At 37.2% G+C, this 25,237-nt stretch overlaps 3 protein-coding genes across 4 annotated transcripts; 1 reads left to right on the plus strand and 2 right to left on the minus strand.

The window, feature by feature from the left end:
- The first annotated feature begins 214 nt into the window (after positions 1-214).
- rassf4a (Ras association domain family member 4a) lies at positions 215-25,223 on the plus strand. Of its 2 annotated transcripts, XM_014982541.2 has the most exons (11): positions 215-304; positions 9,902-9,959; positions 10,096-10,171; positions 19,911-20,017; positions 20,843-20,922; positions 22,222-22,391; positions 22,794-22,895; positions 22,971-23,022; positions 23,112-23,233; positions 24,358-24,455; positions 24,836-25,223. In XM_014982541.2, exons 2-11 carry the CDS (start codon positions 9,907-9,909, stop codon positions 24,903-24,905), a joined length of 930 nt encoding a protein of 309 aa, XP_014838027.1. In that variant the 5' UTR covers positions 215-304; positions 9,902-9,906; the 3' UTR covers positions 24,906-25,223. The 2 variants fall into 2 exon arrangements, with proteins under 2 accessions (XP_014838027.1, XP_014838026.1); XM_014982540.2 differs by lacking the exon at positions 215-304 and having other exon boundaries at positions 9,844-9,959.
- On the minus strand, positions 7,155-8,644 carry LOC106915143 (growth-regulated alpha protein-like). The gene is made up of 4 exons (XM_014982547.2): positions 8,510-8,644; positions 8,228-8,357; positions 8,046-8,129; positions 7,155-7,695 (listed from the first exon to the last, which is right to left on the minus strand). The coding sequence occupies exons 1-4, from the start codon at positions 8,574-8,576 to the stop codon at positions 7,566-7,568; spliced, it is 411 nt and encodes a 136-aa protein (XP_014838033.2). The 5' UTR covers positions 8,577-8,644; the 3' UTR covers positions 7,155-7,565.
- On the minus strand, positions 17,093-18,021 carry LOC148155319 (uncharacterized). Its single transcript, XM_088013502.1, has 2 exons — positions 17,895-18,021; positions 17,093-17,703 (listed from the first exon to the last, which is right to left on the minus strand). Exon 2 carries the CDS (start codon positions 17,700-17,702, stop codon positions 17,328-17,330), a length of 375 nt encoding a protein of 124 aa, XP_087869628.1. The 5' UTR covers position 17,703; positions 17,895-18,021; the 3' UTR covers positions 17,093-17,327.
- Positions 25,224-25,237: the final 14 nt, after the last annotated feature.

Below are 25,237 nucleotides of genomic sequence, written 5' to 3' on the forward strand. Positions count from 1 at the left end.
TCACTTTTTGAAACGAATAACCTAATTAAGTTCTCAGTGATAATGTATTTTACTGAGACAACGATCAGATACTGACGATTTTTCGCTGCAGGGTTTTTAGAGAGTACCGTAAATAAGGTCCCGCCCATACTGAACGGCGATTGGCTGAGGAGTGGTGATGCCTGCTTCTATTGGCTTTGTCCCTCGTCCGTTTTGTATCCCCTCTCAGAATACCGCTCGGGCAAAAAGGCATAACACTAGAAAAGATAAGGAGAATACATCGCTGGCAGAGTCACTGAAGAAGACGAGGTCGCACTCTGTTATGGTAGGAGACATTATCATTAATTTTACTACAGGATGGCATTGTACAGCAAGATGAAGAGGCGGGGAAGTTTACTGAGGTTATAAAAAATAATATTACTTCGGAAGTTGGATTGCGGTAAATTTCCACATTTTGTGCTAAAAATATTAATACAGAAGGGAGTGGCTTTAATGTAACTTTAGTGAGCTCCTGCTCGCTTTGCTCTCATGTTAATTGTGGAGTGATAGCCGCAAGCCTATGAATGACCACACCAAGTAATCTGAAGGTGCATCTCCTCACCCACATTTGTTCTGATGTGGGTTTTTATGCTCAAATCGTTATTTTTGCACCATTTTTGGATGCAATCTGGAGCTCTTTTTTTGGACGTTTCTTGTCTTCGGGCGCTGCTGGCCACTGTAGGTGCGATAATTAGATGCGGATTTCGGGATGATCAAACCAATCACAGACTGCAATGAGGGTTCTTTGTCCACCGGGAGAGCTCACACACATTGGGACAGAGACGGCTCACAGAGAAGATCCTTTTTTGTAGAGCTGAGCATTACTTTTATTACAGAAAGAACAATAAATTGTATTGGCAACACTACTAATTCAGATTATGTTACGTTTCAGTCATAAGCTTCGATGCATTTTATTGAGATTGAATGCGATAGAGTAACACAACAGATAACTGTGAGGTTGACTGAAAAACATACTTTTCAGAAAAACAAATTTGAAGTTACTATGTATTTGTATTCATCCCCCTTTTCCCTGATCCCCATAAATTTAAACTATACAACCAAACACTTGAAAGAAGAGCATCTGAGCAACTTTGAAGCTGTAGCCTACCACAAAGTCTCAATTTTGTGGACTTTAACTGGACCATCCTGACACATGCACAAGCTTTGATCTGAGTCCATAAAACAGTGATAGAAGTGCCACCAGTTGACTTTAGTGCCCATAGGAAATACTGACATCAACCATTAACTTTAATTTTGAACAAATTGCCAAACAGATGAGGTGTTCGAGTAAAATTTACTTTTGAGTCAAATTGAAAGTAAGAAAAAGAGAAGTACAGATGAAAAAAATTAGAGAACTTACATTTAGCTCTAAATGGACAGTAGATAACTAAGTACAAGAGGATGTGGCTGCTTATTTAGTTCAACAGTTAAAAGAGCATCTATCTATGATATCACATGTGAAAATCAGACAATGGATAATATTCACATGGAGAAAATAGAGAGAAAAAATAAACAGAAAGTACTTCAGGCTGCAATAAAACCAGAGCATGTAAAACCTTTCAGCTACAAAATACACCACAAAATAGTGCAAAGGACTACAAGAAATACATCTGCAAGTTTTGTGTTATATATGCACAAAAATTATTCAGATAAACAATACCAGCTGGACCAAATCTCTCTGTCCTGCTTAGAGAGGTCAAACCTCGACTTAAAAGGTAGAAATTCTCCACATCATGTTTGGGAGTCTTCTTTTAACACAGCTGGTTGTTATCTATAACTGTTTGACATGCAGAGACTTTGGATTAAGATTAATTTGATCAAACATGTTCTCTGGCCACTTCATGGAGTTGCTTAAGTTTGTTGCTGTCATTCAGAACCAAGACATGGGCGAAAAGGATAAAACCTACTCAATAAAATATCTGTAATAATGTAATGCTGGTCTTGTCAATATGAAAGGGGGGAAGTTTCTACAGGAAAGACAAACTGCGATGACCTTTTTTTGTGTGCTGCTTCACAGTTCACATCAACTTTTATTCCTGAATCAATGATTGTCCCAAGCTGTCAAACTGGACACATTACACAGTTTGACAGTTCTCCTCCTGCAGCAGTGCCAGAAAAAAAGGCAACTAAATTGCAATAAAAGCTGCTTAATAAAGGCAAAAAACATGCATAGTTTTTCTTATGTTAAGGCACTGTCTTGTGTGGCATACCTTAAATCCTACAGATTAACGTCACACTTGAAGCGAAATGTTTAGCTTCAAGTCGTATGAATACTTTTGTGAAGCACTACTATACATCAAGCTTAGTCCGTCTTCTGTGCAGACACGTGTGAAGGTTAAATAATTTATCATAATGGCGACAGACTGGAATCCTTTAAGTTATGGAAAATTGATGCATCTCTTAGTGTGTATAAATATGTATTAGAAACAGTCTGGACATCCTTTTATGGATATCCTCTCTCAGTTATCTGGCTGGTTGATAGTGGAAAGGAACAGCTGATGTGTCCTCTGTTTGGGATTTTTGCACAAAATGCCCATGGTGTATTTTGTTTTAGTAAAAAGTAAAACAGCAATGTTACAAGTAAGAATCTCTCCTTTTTTCATGCTCTCTATGTTTTAGGTGAGTTACCACCAGGCTTTCCACACATGACTTCTCAAACCCAGACAGTATTATCTGTTTCCTGATTTTTGTGGCAGCTGCTCACTGCTAATGTAAGCAGTTTTTCTTCTGTTTTTTTTGTTTTGTTTTTTTTCTCTCCCTTTACCAATCTGTGCTCTGGCTCATACGCTTGTCTCTAGAATCATCTCTGTCATTTATTTTGAAGGAGATTTTAATGGCCCACACTGGAACATGTAGAAATATTCAATATTAGCACTTTTACTAAAAAATAACTAGACACCATTAAATTAACAGAACTTCCTCTTACTTTTACTGTATTCTGATACCACGAAGTCACATTCTTCCATTCAACTGGCTTTGCCTTTTAAATCTTTAGATCAGACTGTATGAAGCACTGCCTAGTGGATCATGTGACCAAAGAGTGTAATTCTTGCTGTAAACACTAGGTGACACCATTGGATCATCAGCTTTGCAGTGTTAAATCTATCAGAAGTTTTTAACTCAACTACAAACGCTTATATGTGAGTCAGTGGTCCATGAAGTTATAGGTATGTAACTTGAATGCTACATGGAATATAGACATTGAACATATTTAAAAAAGAGTGTGTAAAATGCATATTATGACAAGAAATCAGTCAGTATTTCATAATGTTTCTTTCTGTTATGTGCACATCCTTGTCAGCAGAGTTAATATTAACTGATGGCCTATTAAAGATTTACCACTAACCATGGTAAAATCAGTGAAACTTTCAGAAAATGTGTTACTGTTACAAAACATACTAATAGCAATGGATGCAGCTACGTTCCTAAACTTTTGAATGTTTCATTAAGAGCAGTTGAGGCCATAATCTGAAAATGAAAAGATCATTTCACCAGGCTTGGCCAGGTGCCCCTCCTAGAACAAAGAATAAGTTCACGCGCGCTCTCTCTCTCTCTCTCTCTCTCTCTCTCTCTCTCTCTCTCTCTCTCTCTCTCTCTCTCTCTCTCTCTCTCTCTCTCTCTCTCTCTCTCTCTCTCTCTCTCTCTCTCTCTCTCTCACAGTGACGTTCACAAAGGTCTTTAGGTAGCAGGTGAAGTTTTTCTAATGAGAGCAACAAGTAATGTGCTCAGCTGCAGTTGCCTCTATGCACACTTGCTGCAATTAGAAAGAATGAATAAAGTGTGTGTTGAAACTTGTTTAAAGTTTGTTGCACAATACTAAAACAAGTTAGGAAAAGCCTGATCAGATGAAGACAAAGTTGAACTCCTTTAGTGCCATCGCAACAACCATTTTTGGAGGAAGAATGGTGACACGCATCACTCCATCAAAACAAAACAAGCCAAAGTGAAGTGGGAACATCATTGTGTGGACTGTCATACAGCATACTGACTGACTTCAAATCAATAACAGAAGGATTTATGAAGAAATGTGTTAGGACACTCTTGATTGGGCTGGGCAATCTTAGGAAAACATGTTGAAGACAGGGGTGTTATGTATTTTCTAGGCACAGCATATAATATATCACAATCAAGTCACCTGTAGTTGTTATAAAATATGTTGTGTATATATCAAAGATAACTTAAAAGTAATTTGGCTCCTCAATTAAACACCTTGAAATTGGGTCTCTGTCTCTTTAAGAAGCTCCTACTCTTTCTGATACTCCGCCTTCATCAATAGATGCATTGGCTGAGAAGTAGTTCGTATGATGAGCTCAGCAGACACGTTGTTCCACCAGGTGTTTGCTCATGTCTGCTGCTGCTAGTCTGGAGGAGTTGTGAAGGTGAGATGTTGCTCTATGAGGGGATTCTGAGCTGGAGACTGCAGCTCCACTGAGGAACTTTTAGGAAATATGGCACCTCCGAATGGCTGCCATGGGAGAGTCAAGTATCACTCAGCACTCCTGGTATGTTTTCGATTAGGGAACAACATTATAAAATGAAATGGCAAGTTTAGTTAATACCCCCATTTTAACAGTGAAATTGCACAGGCACAGAGAGCCTGACTTCATGGTATTTATATAATTAGCTTCCATTTATTGCTCTCCATGCAGTTCTTTACAATGTAAATATTGCGTATAGTGATGATACAATAACAATAAACTTTGATACATTGTGCATTACAGTATGCACATATACATGCACATCTATGTTTTGTTCTGGCTGCTGTTTCTTATTGTTGCCGCCCTGCAGCAGAGGGTTTTCTATCAACCGTTCCTGCATGTGGGAGCAAGTTTCTCAGTTAGAAAATTTATCTTTGTCAATATTTTTTGAAAAGCTGATTGGTTGCATGTTCTCTCCTGTTTTGAACAGCGTGTATATTCTGGAAATGATCCTGAAGACCTTTTCAGCACCACACCCTGTCTCTTTGCTGCAGCTCATCAATAGGACACTTCTTTTGCTCTGAAAGGCTCACGTTGGTGGTGAGAGGGTTTGTCTAATGATTGTGTGTTATTAAAGGTTGATCGCAGGCCAAGTGGCAAATACACTTATGCTCAGCTTTACGATTTTGTGGGATTACATGTTCGCAATAGTCTGTGCAGGTTGTTCTCTTTCAAATGCGGATTATGAGATACGCAACATTTTAAAGTTCAAATACAATTTTGTGTGATTTCATTTCTTTATTGAGTTAGACATAGAAATAGAATGCTTTTATTTTAAGATTATTTATTGCCTTGTGGAGGTGATGGCGGTGAGGGTAAGAGAGAATGGGGGTTGGGCCGGACAGTGATGTTGTGGCTTATGGGAAGAAAGTGTCCCAGACTCTGTTTGTCCTGGTTCTAATGGGCCAGGAGGCAGCCGGTCTAACAGGTGGTAGGCGGGGTGAGTCAATTGTTCTTCTCGCTTCTCCTGCAGTATCTCTATTAATGTTTGATAGGGTGAGTGGCTTCTGATGATTGTTCAAACAATGTGGAATGTGTTTTCAAAAGCAGCCTTGTATGAAGAAAACGAAATTAGAAATCATAGTACCAAAAATATTTGCAGACAAAATCTTTTTCTTATAGTAGATTGTTAAGTAATTTTAATCAGAAATGCAAGTGAGTCAGTGAGAAGGTCCATCTGAAATGAGACTGGGCAAAAAAAATCAATGTTGTCACTTAATCAAATTTGCTGTTTGTAAAGAATTAGTATGAAAAAGTCAACAGTACCATTATAAACAGGAAGGGAGTTTTGCTTTTCATTAGATAAAGAAGATGCTGCCCAAAAATGAAGCGTCTGTCCCAAAATCAACAAGATGGATGGAAAGTTGGATTTGCTCTCTATACAAGCCAAATGTTGGGGGAAAGTTTTTACCATCAGATAAGACAGCGATTGAGCTGTTTATCCACAAAAATGAGAATTTTTTTTGGAGGAGTCAAAGTAAAGCTTTCAATCCTAGGAACAGTGTACCAGCTGTCAAACATGTTCTTAATGATCCCAAACACTCATCAAAACCGTTTTGGAGTAAATAAAGCAGGATAATATCAAGTCTCTGGAATGGCACTAACCTTAAGTTGGCAGCAACCTTAAAGCATCCTTAAAAGCTGGGTGCAGGCCAGGAAACCAATGAATTAAAATCACTCTGCATGTGACCAAGGTTTCTGCCAGAAGTTTGCCAGAATATTGCTTGTGGCTACAAATACCATGCTGATCCTTTGTGACTTGCTATGGAACATTTAGCCAAAATTAGTATTTTTAGATTTTATCCTGTATATTTGTAACTTTCTACCATTAATTTGCTATTTTTGCGGGTTAACGTTTAATCAGACCACCTCACTCCATAATATTTGACTTTCACTCAGTGCTCTCACTGTGGTGATAACGGAGCAGTTACGGAAAATCCGTCCTGCATTCCCTTACCTATTAACAATGCCTGTACTGTGGTAAAATTTACTTTCACTTTCCATATCACACCCATGTTCTGTGAGCCGTTTGGTGGGAAAGTGATCACATGATGATTTCGCAAGAGTTTATATGAAAGCCGTTTGGATTTCTTCTTATTTTCCAGAACTGGAGCGGAGCAGGTTGGAGCGTGCATCTGTTATTAAATGGTGGGCTGAAGGATAACTGTGTTATTTACACAGGCCCTTTCTTGCGGCACTTACTGGGTGTAGCTTATGAAATACTTTTACAAGACCTCTCAGGCAGCATATTTATGACTTAACATAACATCCAGTGGCTCCTTCAAACAGGAATGTCTATTGTGCACAACCAGTAATAAAAGTATAAAACATTATTGCTGTACCCTGATCTGTGCTGTAAAACTCTTGCTTTACATCTTTAGATGAATCTGACAGTGCTACTTTACTCAAATTCTACTGTGAATTGACTTAATGTAGTTATAGCTTAAATACACATTATTGTACAGCTATTTTAAGAAAGATTAGTTTGTTTTTCTTGCAGCTGCTGACTCACATCCTGGAGATTTTTTTTTAACTAAAGCAGAGGCTAGGGTCTCGCTGACCCCTCTCGTCCTGTTAAGGAAGGACTTATCCTCCCCTTCCTTTAACTATGATCTACTATCAAAGCTTGAGCCTAAAAAAAAATCACACGATAACAGATCTGTTCTTTTATATTTATTTATAAAACAACTTAAAAAAGTTTATATATATATTTATATAAAAATAAATACATGGAAGACTTTTCCCAGCTGATTGTAGCTACACATAAACAGTCCCTTGACCATTTTTCAATGCTTCAAAGTGAAACCTGTCACTTTGTTCGTAGAAATAAAATCAGTCTCTTTGGGGGGGCAAAGCCCCCTGCTGCCAACTAATAGAGATTTTCAGCTCAGATAAAACCTAAAGGGAGCACGATGATGAGCTTTACTATAACAGATTTAAAAAAAAAAGTGTTTAAAACAGGCACTGTTGTACTGCAGTCACAAAAAAACAGCCCGCAATGCAGCAACCATCAGTCTGTACACTCTTCGCTCCACACTGTAGCTTTACGCTGTTTGGGAACCTGCTGAACTATTTGGATTGTGAGGATGATGCTCTTCTGGTTTGCTCCCTTGCCTTCTGCTGGGGCCTCGGCCGGCGCCCGCCTCGCCGTCTCCTCCTTCGCAGGCACACCTTTATGTCGCTGCCCAACTTCTGAGTTCTGAGAAGGAAATAAAAAGCACTTAGAAGTATATCACACATTTGAATGAGAAGACAAACACTTAAACATGATCTGCAGAAAAGATCAACAAAGTGCTAAACCGGGCGCTCTGTATTTACAAAAACCAGCTTGGCGACAATCAAATACAGGTGGTAGTGATTTATGTGAAACAGGATCCCACCTTGTCCCAGATTAGTTTCAATTCACCTCTAAGCTGAAGCATTATATGGTTCACTTACTGCATTTAAAAGCTGTCTTTCATTCTTAATAAACCCTTAAAGATGCAATATTTTCAACTATTACTGCCAGGGACTCTCTGGAAATAAGTGTTTTTTTTTTAAGATTCTCACCTTTCCCAGCATCGAATCAGCTGTTTCCCCATTGGTGCTTCGGGATTTAAGCAAACATTTGAGTTGTTACTCTTCAGCGTCACTCTGAAAAGCACATAGAAAAATAAAACACATTTAGTACAACTTTCAATATATTTTTAAGGTTGGCTGGTGTATGGCTGCCTGCAGCGTCTGGAACTCACATGACTGTAATGTTGCTGCAGGTGGCACTTGCAGGGTAAATCTTAAGGTCTGTTAGTTGCCCCCTGACCCTCTTTGTAGTCTCTGGACACAAACATCTTCCGGGGACGTATGTTCCTTCTGCCTCTCGCACTGCACAGACACAAAAACAAGATTAAAGGTTAATCCGCTGAGGCACAGCGAGAGTGAGAGTCCTTGTTCACCCAGCTTTCTTTTCTTGTTGCAGGAGAAAGCTATAATGCACTTTGGCTTTATTAATAACTGTTTTATAAACATGTTCTTACCTGTAGTGAGTAGACAGCAGAGGCTGAGGAGAGCGAGCTGACAGACAGCCTGAAGATTAAGCGCCATGCTGGAGACGAGACGAACGTTTGCGCTGAGCTCCGTTTTGGAGCTTTATACCAGCATGCTCCTCCCCCCGACCACTCCACTCAGGAGATGGGTTTTCCAAACTAGGAAATTCCCTCGCTTTGCTCCTAAAACTAGGATACATGGATAAAGCACAGATTTCCTCAGGATGTGTCATGTGATTTTTTTAATAAATCAGTAATTAACTGACTGTCCTTATTTTCTACTGTGCAACAGAAAGAAAATTAAACTCAAGTTCTCTGAGATTTTATTTCTTTATTTATTTATTTTTGTTAAAGTTCCAGAGAACTAAAGTCTACTTTACATTTCGTTATTATTTTGGCGGCAGAGGCAGATTTTTGTCCCTGAATGAGACAAAGACATTCCTCCTCAGCCTCTCTGTAACCCCAGCAGCACAAGGTAATACTTTTTTTCCCTCTGTTGGCTCCGTGTCAACAGCCCCATGTGATTTCTCCTAATTCAGTGTCCCTACACGAAACCCTAAAGCAATAGCTTCCAAAGGTTTTGTTTATAAGGAGAGGTTCTACTAAAATCATTTAAAAAACTACTGTAAAGCATCCTTTAACTTGTTACTGTTTTGTTAATTTGTGTGGGTTGATTTTTTTTTTGTGATAGACCAACAAAAAGTGCTGCATTAATGTGAAGTGGAAAGGGGATATGTTATGGTTTAGTTTTCTTTTTCAAATGAATAAAAATAAAACAGTGTTGCCTTGCATATATATTCATCATCCTGAGTCTATAGAAATACTTTTTGTTGCTTTTACAGCTGCAGGTGTTTTGGGGATCTGCTTTCTACATACATGGTTGGAAATGTTTGCTCATTCATTGCAATTACAGAAACGAGAAGAAAGGCTGTTTGTGAACAGAAATCTTGGCAAGTTGCCAACTGGAAATAGGTCTGGACTTTGACTTGGCCATTCTGACTCATGCAAATCCTTTGATCTAAATCAATCAATATCAAGGTGTCTGGATGCGAATCCACCCCACACTTTTACTTTTTTTTCTTTTTAAAGAATGTAATAACACATCATTTTCATTCCTATTCATATGTGCTAGTTTGCTTTGGTTCATAATATAAACTCCCAGAGACAAATATAAATATTTAAGATTGTAATGTGATAAAGTATGAAAAGGTGTAGTAGGTGTAAAGACATTTATTAGTAACTATATTGATTTTCTTTGCTGCCATTATAAAAGACCTGCATAAGACGACATTGTGCCTTTCTCTCTTCAAATCTTTATTTTTAAATTGCTATTTGGGATTATGAGCAGAGACTACATAAACTGTTTTGTCTCGTTTTCTCCAGTGAGAATGTGTGAACGTCAGACCTTTGTAAAGCTCAGCGAAGAGAAGCTCATACCAAAGTAAGTGCTTAGTGAACACAGACAATAAACCAAAGTCGGTGTGTTGATTAGACGTGATACGTTTCATTTATCGCCAGCAATACCTGCATTGTGGGTGAATTGTTAGCACTAATCCAGCCTTTGTGTTCATATTCAGGTCTGACATCCTGTCACTGCTGAGAACCTACAACTGCTATCATGAGGGGAAAAACTTTCAGCTGCGGACTCGCGAGGTAAGAATCGGGATGCCGAGTTGCTGCTGGAAATGCAGGGAAGAAAGGAGTAGCTGATGCAAACTGCTGTGCCTTACTGTGAAATGCCTCGCACATGTTGAAGCATAGCAATTTGATTGTCTGACAGATAGAAAAACCAAAGAAGCATCACACTGTGACTGTGGCTGTGAATGTTGAAACAAAGCCCTTCAAGATTCCTGACTTGTTTTCCAACATGGCAAGTTGGTAAGAAACCAAAAAAAAAAGCCCCTGTGTCCCTCAAAATTAAGACAGAATGAGAAGGGCAGGCTCCTCTTTCAGTAGAAAACTCAGAGAAATAATTTCCACAGTAAGCTCTTTTTGTGTAAAGCAGTTGGGCCATTTATTTGATAATTATCCTGAGGGTTTTGTGGTTTGGACTTCCCCTTTGTGTTCACCAGCAGGTTTTCCAGCGACAGCATGCATATTTTTCAGTGTCTGTACATTACAAGGGCAGGGCAGAGTGGTCAAGATGTGTCCTTTCATTTTTATTCCCAAGTCAGACCCACAACCTTACAGAAAAATAAACAGAAAAAGTAGCATTGTCACTTTCTGGGGAAATCCCACACAGCTGCACACGATGGGCAGAGGAAACCGCTGCTGCCAAAATATTTCTGTGATATCAGCCACAAAGGAAACAACAGTTTAGCCACCTTCAAAAACTCTAATAGCATGTAGGATAAAACGTTACCAAATTTTTCCTCATTTCAAGTGAACAGAAAATGATCCGGCACAGGATGACTCAGCCCTGTAAGCCCTGCTTTGATGTCGGAAAGCAGCACTGTGTCACCTTTCAGCTATGCAGATGAAAAAAAAAAAAAAATGAAAGGAAAAGTCTGTTTATGTAACTTAACCCAACTGTACTGTAAGACTAATGGATACTTTCGGTTCTTCAGCTTAGGTTCTTCTGTGATTTAGCCGTGAACTACTTTTATTGTATAAAGTATTCACACAAGACATACTGGGGCAGATGATGAGACAGCATTTTCTTTTCATGAAAAACAGTTTTTACATTCAGAAAGATAACATTATGTTTGCTCAGACAGCAAAAAAGTAGATAAATATGCATTATATATAGATATAATACTTATGTAAATAGATAAATACAGATGCTGCATTTGTTCTGTTGTGGGTTTATGTAAGAGCCCAGAATACAGAGTGTTTCAGTGATTTTAATGTGTGTTAAGTAGCAGGTTAATAAGTAGGTAATATCAATATTTTGTGCTGGTAGACATAACCAATGAGCATTCAGAATTCCTCTTAATAATACGGTGTGACTTTAAGCTAATAATCCTAACGAGAGCAGGACAATAACTTATTTGACAAAATTTTCCCCTTCAGCAGGATTTTCTCTCCACTGTATCTGCCAGGTTTTTATGTAAAAAAAAAAGTGCACCCCTAAAGCACTCCTGGCTGGGAGGTTGTACTTTCCAGACAAGAGGTGGGAAATCTTTTAGTTAGAGTAATGGTTTTTTTTGTTTGTTTGTTTGTTTTTTACATAGGTTTTGCTTATATTTGGAATTTTTAAGCATTTATCTTCAGTTGTGCAAAAAAATTAAAACTGGTCAGAAATATGGATCATTTACAGAGTTTAAAGTTGAAAACAATGGATTATGATGCTGCATGTTGTGTGTCTGGCAGAGTTAAAAACTGTTTATACCAAATATCTCAATACGATTTCTGCCAAGCCCCATGCAATCACAATTATAATACATTACAGCTAAAGTCAATTGATCATATATTGCAAATTTAGTCTTCTACCTAAACACCTTATCACTACTCTTAGGAAAAATCATTATTGGTAACTGTAAGTCATTGAGTGTCAGCAGAAGGCCAATCAGTTGCAGCTTTATGGCTGAAAAACAAAACTTTTTATAGTCATTATAGTCCAGAAAAAAGATGGATAGAGAAGAAACATCTCAGAATCAGTAGATCTGAGTTAGATATATGACTGAAAAGAGACGGTTAAGGGTTCAAGGTAAAAAGAAAAAGTTGTATGGGATAAAGTTTGGACTGGACAAGCACTGTTAGCTTGGGAATTATTATTTAAATAACTCATCTTAATATGATCCATACATTAACTCTTTTTGTATCACAGTTCCAGTATTTGTTTTGGTCATACAATCTTACTTTTTTCAGTATTTTTTTTGTTTTAAACAGAATATATTGGTCACAAGTTTAACTGAGGGTAATCTGTAAATATGCATGAGTCAAGTAATCAGTCGTTAGATTCCTGAACTTGCATCTCTTTGTCATGACTGTACAGACTTGTCCACTCTGATTATACAGATTATGTCTATTTAGCTCTTTCAGTCGGTGCTGACCTACTTGGCGTGTACAGTCCCGCTAGTAATGACAAGACAAAGAAAATAATTTCTTGTCTTTGGGGTCCAGAGATGCACGTGTTTGTTTGTTTTCAGGCAAGTCAACAGTCTGCAAAATCGTTTTAATCCATCCTAATTTCTGCTGACTTTGCTTCCAAAAAGCCAAATCTTCTTATAATTTTAAGAGTTCTTACTGACTTACTGAAGTTTTTCTAAGATTTTCTCCAACTGTCCGTCCAGTTTTTGTGCAGTATCCAATCATAGCATGGCATACTGTGCACAGAGTGCATAAAAAGTTGAAGAACTCCTAGAACTCATGTTTTTGAAAAATACAAAATAAAAAATTCTTATTTATGTGGTAAAATACTAGTACATGTTGTATGTATTCTTTCTTTTCTAACTAAACTTAAATACAGAAATCTGAACAATTTGTGGCAACAGAGTGCCTAAAGCTTCAATGAAGAATAGGTTCTCTGCTAAATTGTCTGTTGTATGTCAACACAGATGTATCCTTTGGGTTTAAGAGGCTTTTTCCTGCCTGAATGAGTCATAAGTAAGCTATAGAGACTGGAATGAAAATGAGTGGAAAAAGCAATTAAAGCCTAAAGTAAAACTTCCTCAGAAATCTTCTAAAACAGGTTTGCTCCTTGGGCAAACACTGAAGAAAGGAGGGACAGCTCAAGCATTTTGAAACACGCTGAACCTAGTGTCCCTTTTAGGTTAGTAGATTTACTCTCTATGAGAAAAACGTTAATGCAAAATTCCAGTGTGGCAAAAATGCTGGAATTACAAAACTGTAAACATCTAATCCATATTGCATTGGATTATAATTTTGATATGATTTATATAAACACGAGAACAATTTTGTTATTGTTTGTTCAGAAAGTAGTGCTGACTATTTCGTACTCACAAAGAAAGCATTCAAGCTACTGTATGTGTTGTTTCTTAGTGTTATTTGATCAGAATTTACCAACTTTTAATTTTTAATTAACGTGTGCAGCTCCTTCTAAGTTGGTAATATTGAAGAGGGAGAAAGCACAGTTAACATTTTTTTAAATTATTTTAACAAAGGTCTTTATCTTTTCGTAAAAAAGCTCAAAGTAAAATTTGATGCTTGACTGCTTGTAGAATAGCACAGCAATGTAGGTTTATTTTAAAGAATTAGAGTATCATCAAGTAGCTTAACTTATCTCAGTAGTTTAATTTAAATAAATAGATTTCTTACACATGGAGTGATATTTGTGAAGTATTTATTTCTCTTAATTTTAATGATTGTGACCAATGCCTATTTAAAATATGAAAAAAGTTTCTCGAAAAATGTGACTATTAAGACCAACAAAAATCATATTAATACATAATTGTTGGCATTCTAAAAAGTATTTCCATGTACTCTAACATATATGGTATTTGTTTGGGACTACTTTTGCATAAACTTCTGCATCAGTCCAGCATGGCATGGAGGTGATCTCTGTGGGGCTCTGTGAGGTGCTAAGGAAGTCCAACCTGCTTTTTTCTATGAATTTTCTAATAATTTTATGGTAGATGACTGCACTAACTTTGGACTTAGTAAATGGCAGGTTACCATGCCATGTTGATGATGACTTGTCTCTTCACTCTTCCTTCAGATTCTGGGAAATGACTTTCCCAAATGAAATACACAATTTACAGAAGACATTGGGGTCTGCAGCTGTTCCTACGGCTCAATCTGCCTTTTTCTGTCCACTCAACTTTCCATTAATGTGCTTAAACACAACATGCTGCTAAAGAAGCTGGTTGTTCACATTGATACATTGTTGCGACTCCGCAACATAACATGTAAATAACTAAAAATATTTTTTTTATATGCAAATCTTCACATTTTGGAGTTTTATGAGCTGTAGAGTATAATCAGAAAACAAAAAAATTCATTTGAAATACTAAAATAAAATAAAACTTATTGGTTCTGTTGTATGGTTTGATTTAAAATAAATAAATAAATAAATAAAGAAAGAAAGAAAATTACATGTATGATCCCTAAAATACTTTGCTGATGTCTAGACTAGATAATTAGACCAGATTCTGGGGCATCTCAGCTGCAGACCCAGCAGAAGCAGGGCTACTGGGGACTTAGTCACTGGATATTTTGTGGCTATAAAGGTCAAACCGTTGCTCAGCAGTAGCATTCTTTGGTTATGCATGTATGCTGCCCAAAAGCCAAAGTTTGGAAACTCATTTTGGAAATTTCTAGTAAACATATAGACCACATGAATGGGCTTAGATGTAGCAAACATGCAGCATCATTCCTCTTTGCCAAACAGAGCAGTCTGATGTAAACAGCTTGTGTGTGGAAATTAGAGGCAGGTTGACACAGGAAGATGTGTAGGTTACAGTCAAGATTAGATCATAATCAGGTCAGGTGATGTGCTTTAGTCATTGGGCATGTGAGTATGACTGACTTTACAGCTGTCTTGTAAAGCAAATGAACCAAATCTCTTTGAGAAGGGAACGAGCTCGAACATGTACGACTTGTCAGTATTAACGGAGGTGTTTCTCAGTCCTGGAGACCCTGTTTGACCAGTTAGCCCACACAGTTTCACAGTCAGGATTTATGACACATTCAGTCTTTTGACAACAATTTATTTTAATTTAATTTCACGCTGAATTACACTCTAAAAAGTGTATTTGGGCTGCAGTTCATCTTATGGACTTATTTACATTAATTTCACTTAATTCTTTTGCTTTTGCCCAACCCAATTTATTATGATCATCCAACTCAGTTCATTAAGTCCTTCCATCTCAATTTGCTAAGTTTTTTTATAACTTAATTCATAAGGGGGTTTAACATGACAAATTTAAGTCACTCTTACTCAAATCATTTATTTTGTTCTAATAAACATTTAAAATCTCTTTGACTTAATTCTACAGAAAGTCAACTCAAACACTGTAAAAAGTGTTTGAGGTTTTTTTTACAGTGTCCTCTAAATGCACTCTAGCTTAAAAGTTACAAATCTTTTCCTTAGATTACCTTTTTACTTTGACTTTACTTTAAATAATTAAGTTCAGTACCATAATTTGTATCCCATGTCTGACACCATGACTCAAGCATACCAGGGACAGATTGACCGTGGCTCTGTGGGTGGAGTAGTTATCTTGTGATTGGAAGGTTGTTGGTTCAATTCCAGCTTCCTCCTGCCATGTGTCAATGGGCAAGGTGCTTTCCCCCAAATTGCCTACTGATCTGTGTGTGACTGTAGTGTAGAGTGGTCAAAATGACTGGAAAAGTTCTATATAAGTTCAGTCCATTTACCATTTGTTAAAGTAAACTAAATGATTTGAGTAAGACTGACAAATCTGTTATCTTAAACATACTTAATAAATTTGTAAAACAAAGTTAACAAATTGAGTTGGATGATTATAATATATGGAATTGGTTAAACTTAATAAATTAAGTTGGATGATTATAATATATTGAATTGGTTAAACTTAATAAATTAAGTTGGATAAACATAATTGAATTGCTTGTTACCCATAGAAGTAATTCAATTAAGTTGGTTCAACTATTTTCTTTTTAGAGTGCAGTACCAAAATTATTTGTTTTTTACCATACCAACTTTATTTATAAAGCACTTTAAAACAACCACAGTTGATACAAAGTGCTGTACAATTTAAAAACACAACATAATAAAAAAGTAATTAAAAACAGTTTAAAAACAAAAACATACAATTTGATTGTTGATGACGGATATGTAAACTTAATGAAAGGAAAACTTATTCTTAATTGTAAGACAACGTTGTGCAGAATCTCTAAGACTGAAAGCTAATCACCTTAAATAATTTTAGCTGACATGAAGCAGTGTATCTTAAAGCTGTTTAAATAAATGTAGAATATGTGCTTCCTTCCTTTGTATCTTGTATTATACTGATTTTTACAATCTCTTACTGAACGAAGATAATTCACCGTTTCACTGACTCACCGCTCAATAAAACACAGAACTGACTGTTTACCTTGGACTCTTTTACTGTAGTGACCCAAAACCTAATTATCATGTGCTCAACCATGAAGCGCCCCCTTGTGGCTATAAGTAGTATATCTGGCTTTAAGTTTGAACTCCACCATTAGATGGCGGTAAAGTCATTACTCAAAATGTAAAAAAAAAACAAAAAAAAAAAACGATATATATATATATATATATATACAACAACTTAAAGCTGAAAACCTAATCATAACAATAATCGTGCACATGTAGGAGAAGAACCAAATGTCATTAAAAATACTAAAGACGTTTACATTTAGTTGAAGCCTAGAAATCTTTCATTTTAAAACGTATCAGCATCAAATGGTTAATTTAAACTTAAGAATTTTGCATTTTAGGCACTGAAATGTAGACTTTAAATTGTAGTAGATTTTAGTGCAATTACTTGTTAAGAACCCACAAAAAACATGTCTAGAAACTACTATGTCTGGAAAACTACAAAAATAAAACTGGGTAGAAATTAAATGTTTTGTTTTATTCATTAACTCCTCCTGATAATTCTTTTATGCGGGACAAAAAGTTACAGAATGATAAAAATTGCTTGAAGGAAGAAAACAGAAAGAAAGTTGTGATATTTTATCATTTTATTAGAAACCACATCTTACGTCTCAACAAAATATTAAACTCTGTAAACACATAGACCACATAGAGTCTTTACTAAATAAAAATATAAATATATAAGTTACATCTGCACTATTATCATGAGCCATGGCGGAGCAGTTCATCCTGAGGTTCCTCCGAACTTATTTCCTCGCTCCAGCAAAGTACCCACATGATGTCCGACAATAGCAGCATCTCTCTTCAAGTCCTTATTTGTCCAAAGAGCCAGTCCACGGGGTCTTTGCCCCTGCTGTCTCGTTCTCTGCTCATCCTGAGGGAAAACTCCTCTGTGCTGTGCGAGGGCAGACTGGCTGCTCTGGAAGTCCTTGGTGTGCGTGAAGACACACGGGCGGTTTTAGAGAGCTGATGCTGCCGGGGGGACCTCTGGAGTCTGACGGGGCCGTAACTCGTGTCCTCGACAGGCCGCGCAAGGGCTTGGATGCTCGACATGTAGTCGTCCAGAGAGTGGGATCCCTGGGGTTGTTGCAAGGAGGAGGGATGGACAGGCAGGTCCTCCAGTGTCTCAGTAATTGTGGGTAGTAGAGGCAGAGACATTAGCAGCCTCTTGTTTTTCATGCTGCAGGAATAAGAAGAAAAACAAACTTGTTAGAGACTACTAAAATTCTGTTTGTTGTTATTCTAATTTATCATTAAAAACTTAAATATTATGCTGGCAAAACAGTGGAGTTTTACTTTGCTATTTTTTTTAATTGTAAAATGTTGATAGTATTGTATAAAACAAAGAGAAAAAAGAAGAATCCTGCTCACCTTCAGTGTTTGAGTTTGGGCTCTTTGAATGCTGGGATAAACTGAGTGCCGTCTAATCCGTGCAGCAGAGTATGAGAGGACTTGAGCATGCGTCCAGGCTTTATAGGCTGGGTGCAACACAGTGATTAACCACCTTATCCAAAAATAGCTTCGCTGACCTTACTCACATCTGTGTGATTCGGTGCGAGCGTGTACATTCGAGGGTGTGTCTGTGCATGCTCAGGAAACGCAGGAGTGGCGGGTTAGCAGAGTCCAGTGCTGCAGCTGCGCTCTGTGTTTACATAGCAGAAACAATGAAGCCCTGGAGTAACTGCACACACGCACACGCACACACACACACACACACGCACACACACACACACACACAGAGAAATGTTTCTGTCCAGTGTTTTGCCTGGAGGGGAGGTAACTTTCCTCATGCTGTTCAGTCTAAAATGAAGTCAAAAACAATGTTTACATGTTGAATTTAATATAAAAATATAATATTGTTATGAAACTATGACAGACCAGTAGGAGTTCAAATGGGGGGAAAAAATGTGTCAATCATGAGGCATTCAGGCAAAAACAAAATGTTTCTTGTTTATTTAGACATATGAAAGATGTGCTTTAATGGACTTGGACTTTATGTACTGACTGGTAGAGGAAACTAAAATCCTTGTAGAGTGTGTTGTGAGCTTGAGGCTTAATTTACATCAACCTTTTTCTTTTGGGGGGATTTTAAGAGGCATTTAATAAATAAGGAAAGTTCATATTTTTCAAAAAAAAAAAAACATAAAACTGAGACACAGAAGGAAAATCTCAGGAGAACAAGAAACAACAGGCAGCAGAAGAAACCAGCTGAAAAGGCAGAAACCTAAATGCTCAAACACTCAGTGGGGCTGATTCTTGGAATGCCTCAGTAAAACATGTAGCAGAATATTTTATATGACATGGACTGTCATATCCCTAAGGTTTTACTTGTAAAAAAAAAAACAATCAAGAACCCCGTATAATTATCTTTCCACTTCACAATTACTTTGTGTGGGTCTGTCACATTAAAGTCAAATAACATACATGGAAGTTTGTAATGATAATGTAACAAAAGTTTGAAAGAAGTATGAGAAAGTAAAGTTTACCCAGTGTTTATCTTTATTTCTGTATGTTTACTATTTAAAGTAAATGATTAAAGCAAAAGCTTTACTGCATTTTGACTGAGCTTTTTGAACATTTCTTGAATCATTTCTCCCGTTTGCTGTTTTCTTGATGTTTCCAGTGGTTTGTTTTCTGTAGAGTAGAATTTAACCCAAAGGCAAAACAGAAACCCAGACCTTGCATCACCTGATCAGGCCGACCTTTTAACTTATAAAAAACGAATTTTTGTCTTATCCTTTTTAACTTTGGTGTTAAGATCTCCGTGACAATCTGATTGAAACAAGTAAAGCCTATGTTGAAAGACCCATGTTGTGTTGCGGGTAATGACTTAGAAATGGTGGTTATATAACAAATATTATCAAACTGGGGGAACAGAGAGCCTTCTTAGTCTGCAATTATAATATTCACAGCTGCAGTGTAATTTATTTCCTGTTTTTATGAAAAATAAGCATAATTAGCTGCTGACCTATGCCAAACTATTCAGGTCAAAAGATTTTCATTACAATTACTATTTCTCCTACATAAGTCATAGACGTAAATTATAACAGTTTTCCCTGAAGTAAAGGTTATTCAGAACTATTTTTGTTCTCTAAAGTTATTCCCATTGATGTTAAATTAAAAGCATCAGCCTGCGCCTACGTGACCTACAGCACTCGCTCTTCTCTGATGTCGCCTCAGACGTGACTGTACTCCTCCACTGTGGAAAAAGGGGACAGCCCAACCTGACTGACTTTCTCCAGTTTTCAAGGCTTCCCCGTGCGGCTGAATGCAACTGTTCCAGCACGTACACCTGAAACGGAGCCGCCGTGGCCGTCGGCCAAGCAGGATTTCCTCCCTGAACATTTCTGTTGATTATTGTTGTTCTGCGTGGTTCTCTTTGTGCAGGAGGATGGACAGCTCATCCTAGAGGGGCTGCTAAACATTTACTGGGGACTGCGCCGACCAATAAGACTTCAGATGTTTGATGACAACGAAAGATTTCGTCTGAACAGGTTAAGCTGTCTGATCCGTACTTCATACATAGGCCTTGATGGGCTCAACTGAGACGATAAGGTCACATGAGAGCAATACTCTCTTGTGAAAACCTGAAAAAGTCATTGTTAGCGCAGTGAAGTTGCTAACTTATATCAGAGTATTGCTCTTTGTCATTTGGCTAATTGTAGCTTTTCACTTCCTTGAAAAAATAGCCTTGCAGATGAAATTACACTGCTGTCAAACTATCTGACCAATATCCAGATTATAGAAGCTTTGACAATCACCATCAAAATGAAATTTGGATTGGATTATTGATATGGAGGATGAAAAGGAGTGGTTATAACACTGATCTTTGTAGGACACCTTTGTCTACAATAAGTGAGTTGGAAGTGAAGCAAACTTTTTAGTGATCCATTTGAACACTTTACATATTTTGAATAAAAAATATTTTCCCCAGTAAGTATAACAAATAAATACAAGTTTAAAAAAAAAAAAAAAAAAACTTAGAATATACCATTTAAATTGTAGGTCTTTTTAAAAAAATATTGTAATTTGATTTGAAAATATATGTGGGTACTTAGTTGGACATAATGACATGAGAACAGTTTTAATATGTGTTTTAGACTCAGTGAACAGCTATATAGTTGAGGGGTTAAGAAACTAACATTTCCTTTCAGTCTTCACTCAGGAAAGCAGGCAAGTCATTTTAAGTGCTGAAAAAACGTATTAAATCAATATTCATGCAATGGGTTGTCGTTCACTGTTATTTCTCCACTCCTGGAAAAGCCAAACAGTCATAAAATTAAGAGAAAATAATAAATGAACGTTCTTTTCTCTTTCAGGAATGAAATATCTACCGTGGCAAAGCAAGCATCTGCAGAGTCCAATAATAACTCAGTGAACGGAGAACCTAGACCAGCTGGTGAGCGCAAACACGTGCAGCCATTCCTTCTTCCCTACCAACACAAACGCACACACACACACACACTGAGACCTCCTGGATTAATGCAGATTACACGTTGTGAGAGATTAAACCCTCGCAGGTGCTTTATTCAGCAGGTCTTGTGGAAAGCTTGTCTCACGTGTTATAGTTTCCTCATATGCCAGCTACACCAGATCAGATCAGCAACACTATAAATAAACAGAATTACACTCCTTATGTCCATCACGTTGGCTTTTGCAGCCTCTTTGGTCAGTTGCTCCAATCTGCTGCGACAGATAAGCAACAATGCAAACTTTCTTTATGCTTATTTTATTTTTATGTGTTGACAACTCTGCAATAGCATGTCCAAGCAGCTCAGTGGACCACAAAAATACAGTAACTGAGGAATGTAGCAGTGCTTATAGTTGCATCAGGCTGATTGTCTAAGAATGAAAATTTAAGTGGTTTTGTCATTCAGAATCTAGTGTTACAGACTTAGTTGTATACACAATCTTGCTTTGGTTTCATTTTGTGTCCCAACAGAGAATGGGTGGAAGAAAGTCCTATTTAAAGCACATTGGATACCCAGCATTCATAGATTCCAATATCATAACCAGCTGGAGATATTTTGCTTTAGCAGTTTTGGAAGTCAGTAGAGAATGTTTTTCTATTGCTGCAACACTTTTTCTCAAATAACCTTAATCACAAACCATTTCTATATATTGGTACTGAATTAGAAGTGTTTGTTGAAGCTGTTTTAACAGGGTACCGCTCATGACTAGAGCAGCTAAGACAGTCTGTAATTTAGGGTTAAAATTCTTGGCCGCTTGCTGTTAATCTTCCAAGCATTCTAGCGAGTTTAACTTTGACATTAGTGCTGTCTTTTACACTTACGAAAGCTGGAAACAAACTCTTGCTCCAAAGCAGAAACTTTCTCATCACAAACCTCATGGCCGTTTCTAACTTAAGTTAATACAGTTAAGCCCCAGCGTGATTCATATTTCTGATAGATTTAGTCTCAGAAGGATTTAATTCAGTCCATACGTTTGTCTCTGGAAACTGGAAATGATACAGGTAATAAAACAAAGCAAACAGACTATCTTTCTTACAAAAAATGTTAACGTTGTTAGTGTTTAACCATTATTGAATATTTTAAGTCTAAATAATTTCACTTGCTGATATTTATTTGAGAAATCCCCTTTCCTTTTTCATACAGTGTCATGAATGCGGAGGGGACGCAGGAACAGCATTTTATTAAAAATGTGAAAATGGGTAAACGTAATTTATTTCTTGCTTTAGACGGTGATATTGGGGGTCAAGAGGAAGAGGACTCCCCCCAGCTGCTGAGGACCAGGAGTGATGCTTCCTTCATGCGAGTTCAGAGGAGGACAAACACACACACTGCCGGAGACCTGCAGCGCCTGCGCACACACAGGTTCTCGATCAACGGCCACTTCTACAACCACAAGGTGCAGCAAACGGAACAATCAGCAATGTGGTCGCTTTAACAAATCCCCTCGTTGAGATATCCCCAGGTGCAGAGGGGCGGTGGTTTCCTTAGACTGTACTTCTGCTGAGTTTCACAATGGCCTGCTGTGGGCTGATTTCATCATGTGCCACAGAAAACAGACTTAAGGCAAAGTTACCCGCATTAGTTTCTGCTTGATTCAGCATGAGCTGATGTTGATGTTGAACAGAGTCCAGCTGCAGATGAAAGGATTTCCTTTCTCCCGTTGCTTTCCTGGCCAAAATGTCCGACGCGTTCATGTTCAGGAACACGCACTCAACTTTTCAAGTGTACGAGAGGTTCTGTACGAAAACAAAATGTACGTTACTCAAACATATTGATTTATCTCTTCTTCTTCATTTAGACATCTGTTTTCACTCCAGCTTATGGTTCGGTCACGAATGTTCGCGTAAACAGCTCAATGACAACCGGACAAGTCCTCAACCTGCTGCTACACAAGTTTAGGGTGAGAACAAGATGCTGGCTTCAGTTTTTTTCTGATAAGTTAAACTTGAAATAATGAGTACTTGTTTTATTTAAGGTTGAAAACAACTCTGAAGACTTTGTCCTTTACATGGTACACGAGTCTGGTGGTAAGTCTGTATTTGCGATGGTTTTGCAGCTATATAGGTATTTGTTTTTGTTTATAAGCAGCTTATTTTCTTTTGTGCTGATCTGGTAGAAAGAACACGACTGAAGAATGATGAACACCCTCTGGTCGCTCGTGTGCTCTACGGGCCGTGTGAGAAAATCTCCAAAATCTTTATCACAGAAGCCGACCTGGGAGAGGAAGTGACATATGATGTGAGCCTTAGTATTGCTCATCGTGTGGCTTTGTTCTCTGAAACTGTTCAACATAAGTGATCCTTTTTATAATATTTTGATAGTTCTCAATGGGCCAATGAAGGATAGTTGGGCTAAATTTAGGAAGCTGATATATCATATCCTGTTTTGGGACAAATTCAACAACAGATTAAGATGACTGAATATCTATTGTGATGTTGCTTGATATATTTAGTGCTTTCCAAATCTTCTTATCCTTAGAACTTTTCCACATTTTGCCAAGATAAAACCTCAAGCTTCCATGTTTTTATTCTCATTTCATCTAATAGACAAACACAAAGTAGCTTATAATTATTAAACAGAAGAAAGTTTTTTTTTTCTTTCTGCATTTTTAAATGCCTAAATTAAATACAGTATTCATAAGGCAGACTTAGAAAATAGAGAAAACTTATGTGCAATTTAATGCGAAATGTTTTATAAATCAACATAAATTTGCACATAATTGTGAAGTGGTAGAAAAAGAATTCATGATTTCCTAGGTTTTTTCTTTAACAATACATCCCTCAAGTCCTAAAATTTAATGCAAACAGTTACCGTGAAAAGTCACATAATTAGTGAACAGTCACAAAAAAATTCATATGAAACCTCTATAGTTCACCTAATGCCACAGCAAACACATGAAAGAGGTTTCTTCAAAATATTTCGCCTACACACCAAATATGATGTGTTGTGGAAAAGAACTGCACCATTCCCAGTGAAACATGTTGCATCATGCTGTCAGGATGTGTTCTTCCAGCAGGGACAAGAGCAGGAAGCCTGGTCAAAGTAGATTGGAAAATAGAGGAGGAAGAAACTGGGAAATAGAGGAAGAAAAACTGTTAGAGGCTACAAAATACTGGGATTGAGGTTCAGTATTTAGTAGGACAATGACAGGACAAAAACAGTGCATGGCGCTAGATAGAGGTCGATGCTCAAAAACAAAGATTTGCTTGAGAGTGCAAAAGAAATGAAACAGAAATGGAGATTTATATTTTCTCAGGACAACTCTAAGCATACAGTGAAAGAAATGTTCAAATAAAGCTTTAGATCATTGCATTTTCATGTGCTAAAATGAATTTACTTTTTTTTTTTCTTTCCCTTTGTAGGTTGCTCAGTACATCAAATTTGAAATTCCGGTTTTAGACAGCTTTGTAGAGAAGCTCAAAGAGGAAGAGGAACGTGAAATAGTTAAACTGACAAAGAAGTAAGTAAATAGTTACTCAGCAGGAAAAAAATAAAACTCTCCACTCCAAGTATTATGTTTCATTATGCGAAGCTAATGAAACGTTAGAATTTTAAAATTGTTTTCTGCGGAAGAGAATCCTTCCTGTAACATATCCTGAAACGAAAAGCTCTTATTGACAGAGGTTAGTTTATTGCATGACAAAATAACTTCTTAATATTTCAGATCAGACTTAATGTTTAATGTGGCCAGCAATGTGACACACTATGAAGAGACTTTTAGCTAATCTCAGTTTTTCTCCAACTATGCCCTTGAATTTTAATAATGTATTAAACCTATTTAATGAATCCATTTCATATGTCTTTGTATGTGACATTATTTGTGCTTTTTCTCTCCTGCAGGTATAGCGCTCTGAGATCTATGATACTGCATCAGCTCGAAGGCAGAGGTCACAGCAGTGACCGAGTATGACTGTTTCTGTTTGCATGACCTAATGTAATTGGGTCTGTGGGCGGTTGGGTGTGTGCATACAAGGATTGGGCGATACACTAATGACTGTTGTTTTATTATGGGGCCATTTCCCAATACTGTAATGAATGTAAAGTTGAACAAGTGCTTTTACTGAAAACTATACTTGTCATTTTGTCTGATCTAGTTTGTATCATTTATTCTCAATGCATTATCACACTTTGTATATGTAATTTTAATATTTACACATTTTTGGATAAAATTCCTTCTGCACATATTTATACCCTGTTTTTGTAATGATTAAAATTGTAATAAATCGTCCTAGTTGTTGTGCT

Source organism: Poecilia mexicana, unplaced genomic scaffold, assembly GCF_051168715.1.
Source record: "Poecilia mexicana isolate PSO_F unplaced genomic scaffold, ASM5116871v1 scaffold_15, whole genome shotgun sequence".
Classification (NCBI taxonomy): Eukaryota; Metazoa; Chordata; class Actinopteri; order Cyprinodontiformes; family Poeciliidae; genus Poecilia; species Poecilia mexicana.